This window comes from Oncorhynchus tshawytscha, linkage group LG15, assembly GCF_018296145.1.
Source record: "Oncorhynchus tshawytscha isolate Ot180627B linkage group LG15, Otsh_v2.0, whole genome shotgun sequence".
Lineage (NCBI taxonomy): Eukaryota > Metazoa > Chordata > Actinopteri > Salmoniformes > Salmonidae > Oncorhynchus > Oncorhynchus tshawytscha.
Genome location: NC_056443.1, coordinates 29592352 through 29596184, shown reverse-complemented (window position 1 = coordinate 29596184; position 3833 = coordinate 29592352). Strand labels below are relative to the sequence as shown.

The window sequence follows — 3833 nt, the reverse complement described above, 5'->3', positions numbered from 1 at the left end:
CTGCGTAAGCAACAATAATGTCAAATCATCCCAAGAAAAGGATCAGTGTTTTTTGTTGTTGTATTGCTTCCTGTTTCTTCTCTTTTCTCTTTCAACCGATATTCCACAGAAACATCCAAGTGTTTCACAGAGTTGCATTCAATAAAACAACCACCCAAGTCCTCTCTTACCTTCTTCATATCCTCTCCTCTTATTTATAAAACCAGTTTATTTATCTACAAGTCTTTCCTCATTCTGTTTAAACATGTGACTGCATCCCCTTGCTGGGATTGGACGCGCCCTGCTTGTCGTGCGCCCCGGAGATCCAATGGTAGCAGTCGGTGGCGGACTTATTGCGCGGCGTGACAACGCAACGGGTACAGTAGACGATGCCCAGTGCCACCATCACCACGATGAAGATACAAAGGGGCACCAGGAGGCCTACCAGCAGCCAGTTGGCACCATCCTGCTTCTGGATACTCTCATCCTCCTGGGGAGGCTCCCGCTCAACCTCCTGGGGAGGCTCCCCCTCATCCTCCTGGGGAGGCTCCCTCTCATCCTCCACCCCCACCACGTCCTCCTGGGGCGGCTCCCTCTCATCCTCCACCCCCACCACGTCCTCCTGGGGCAGCTCCCTCTCATCCTCCACCCCCACCACGTCCTTCTGGAGCGGCCCCCTCTCATCCTCCCCCTCCACCTCCACCACATCCTCCTGGAGCGCCCCCTCTCATCCTCCCCCTCCATCTCCCCCACGTCCTCCTGGGGCGGCCCCCTCTCATCCTTTCTCTCTCCCTCCATCACGTCCTCCTGGGGCAGCCCCCTCTCATCCTCCCCCTCCACCAAGTCCTCCTGGGGCGGCCCCTCTCATCCTCCCCCTCCACCACATCCTCCTGGGGCGGCTCCCTCTCATCCTTCCCCTCCACCACGTCCTCCTGGGGCGGCTCCCTCTCATCCTCCCCCTCCACCACGTACTCCTGGGGCGGCCCCCTCTCATCCTCCCCCTCCACCACATCCTCCTGGGGCGGCTCCCTCTCATCCTCCACCTCCACCACGTCCTCCTGGGGCGGCCCCCTCTCATCCTCCACCTCCAACACATCCTCCTGGGGCGGCTCCCTCTCATCCTCCCTCTCCACCTCCACCACTCCCTGGTTGGGTGTGAGGGGGGTTTGAGGAGCCAGGGGGAAAGGCAGGGAGGGGGTGTGCTGGCCTGGGTCCTGGTCCATCTCTGGGGGGGATGTCACCCACCCATCGTCAATTACCCCCACTTCCTCATTCTCATCAGCTTCATCATAGTTGGATGCGGGGACATACTGGTCAGTGATTGGCTCCTGCCACGTCGTAAGTCCTTGGTCCTGGCTGGTGGGGGTGGAACTGATCCAGAACCAGTTCCAGGCCCCTCCCGAGATAGTGGAGGTGGGGAGGACTGAGGGACTGGTAGTGGTCTCCTCATCCTCCTCAAACCAATACCTGTCAGATGTGGGTGTTGGGGTGGGGATTGTGTCGGATGTGGGGCTGGGAGAGAGACTGGGCATGGGTTCCAACTCTGGCTGGACCTTGGCTGGGACATTCCAATTCATGATGTCCCAGCCAGGTGTATACTCCTCCTCTTCTTCCTCCTCCTCCTCTTCCTCCTCAGGCTCTTCCGTGGGGAAGGGCAGGAATGGGTTGTGGTTTAGGACTGGCTCCTCCTGGGGTGCGCTGGTGACCCAGATGATGTCACTTTCCAGCCTGGGAGGGTCTGTGAGCCAGTCCAGGGACTCTTCCTCCTCCAGGGGCCAGTCGGTGTAGGTCTGCTGGGGGTCCCACTTGGAACCAGGTTGGCCGGTGACCCAGGGGTACGAGGGCGTGACTGCGGTGGGTGAGTCCTCTCCTATCTTCCTGCAGGAGAATTGGTCAGAGAGTAGCTCGTAGCCCACCTCGCAGTAACACTCGAAGCCCCCCTCGTAGTTCACACACATCTGCTGACATGTCCCAGGGATCTGACACTCGTCAGTGTCCTGGCAGTGGGAGGGGTCCTCGGGCAGGGGGGAGAAGCCCAGGTGGCAGTGGCAGATGTGGGAGCCAGGCGTGTTCTCGCAGGCGTGCTCACAGGGGTCATCCATGCACTCGTCCACATCCTCACAGTCGCCCTCCTGGTCCGGCCGGTAGCCCTGGCGGCAGCGGCACTCAAAGGTTCCCGGGGCGTTGACGCACAGCTGCTCGCAGGGACTCTGCAGGCACTCATCTACATCCAGGCAACCACGCTCATCCGGGTCCAGCATGTATCCTTCAGGGCAGGCACAGCGGTAGCCGTCCGACAGCGGAAGGCATTCGAACTCACAGGGGGCACTGTGGCACGGGTCGACAGCAACACATGTCTGCCCGTCGTCACCGAGCTGAAAGCCGTCCGAGCACTCACAGTAGTAGTGTTCCCTGGCCTCCTGGCAGAAATGCTCGCAGCCTCCGTTGTCCCGATCACACCAGCTCTTCTCTGTGGTGTCGGAGCAGAGGGGCGTCTCCCTGGACCACCCCACAGAGCCATCCTCCCTCAGCACACACAGCACTGACTGCTCCTCCTTGGTGCCCCCCGGGCAGGGCACCGTGGCTACAGATCCAAAGGGCACGTGGGTAAGAAGGCTACTGAGGAGACTGAAAGGGGTACTATAGAGGGCATTGCCGCCCCCCTCGCTCCAAATAGCCGGGCACATGCCCTTGTAGGTGTAGTGGCACAAGTAGCCATCCACGGGCACCGAACACGAGCCGTCCAGCCATTTAAAATTATCATGCTGCTCGTGGGCGGCTGTGCCATAGGTCATAACCACACAGCGCGGGGCCGAACAGGTACTGGGTGAGTCGTCCCTCAGCCAGTTGGTGTACTGGGTATCCTGGTCACCCGTAATCCAGGAGAACCCACGGAGAGGGCGAGAGGCGGTACACTGGCGAGGCTGTCTCTGGAGACCAATCCACACCCGGACCTTGGTTCTGAGGCCCCGTAGCTCCACGCTGGAGAAGAGAGCAGCGATAGCGTCAGCCCCCTCTTGGAGTTTGACTGTGGCCAGGTTGCCTCCCTTCTCCTTGCAGCTCCTCCAGGAGTCCAGGAAGGTCTTGCGCTGGAAGTAGACCACGAAGCAGCCGTCCTCGTTGCACAGAGCGTCCCTCTCCTGTAGCTCCTGGCCCCATACAGGGGGACTATAGTAGAGGAGACCCAGTAGTGAGACAACTACAGCAGCAGCACAGCGCACTGGGGAGCCCATTGTTAGTTCACTCACCACAGCTTACTTTTCAAATCCTCGCTTTTTCTTCTGCTTTTTTCTCTTTCTCCTCTTCAACTTTTTTACTATTTGTTTCTTGTTTTTTTTCTTCTCATCCAAACTTTTCTCTCTTCATCTGCACAATACCTCTCCAAACCTCTCTCTCTCCAACTACCTCAGTCTTCCCTGCTAACAGAGTTCTGTGCCGGTGTTGAGTGCTTGCAGATTGTCCCTAGATTTCAGAGAGGGAGGGAGGGAGGGAGGGCAAAAGGGGAATGAGCGAAGGAAAGAGGGAGGGAATTGAACAAAATAATTATGTTTTTGGAAGAGGTGGGGGGTTCTCAATGTGTGTGTGTGTGTGTGTGTGTGTGTGTGTGTGTGTGTGTGTGTGTGTGTGTGTGTGTGTGTGTGTGTGTGTGTGTGTGTGTGTGTGTGTGTGAGAGAGAGAGAGAGAGGGGGATGCCTGTGAGTGTATCGGGGAAGGCTGGGGAGGTGCACTGCACTGTGTATATTTATCTTTCTAAGAGTGTGTCGTAAGGTTTTCATAAGTCAGTTTATGGAAATAGCTTGGGACCCAGCCATACCCCCCATGTCCCCTACCCCCCCATATCCGCTACCCTCCAA

At 58.1% G+C, this 3833-nt stretch overlaps 1 protein-coding gene across 1 annotated transcript; it reads right to left on the bottom strand.

The window, feature by feature from the left end:
* Positions 1 to 238: 238 nt before the first annotated feature.
* On the bottom strand, positions 239 to 3449 carry LOC112214894. The gene is made up of 2 exons (XM_042297813.1): positions 781 to 3449; positions 239 to 695 (listed from the first exon to the last, which is right to left on the bottom strand). The coding sequence occupies exons 1-2, from the start codon at positions 3210 to 3212 to the stop codon at positions 239 to 241; spliced, it is 2889 nt and encodes a 962-aa protein (XP_042153747.1). The 5' UTR covers positions 3213 to 3449.
* Between the last annotated feature and the right edge of the window lie 384 nt (positions 3450 to 3833).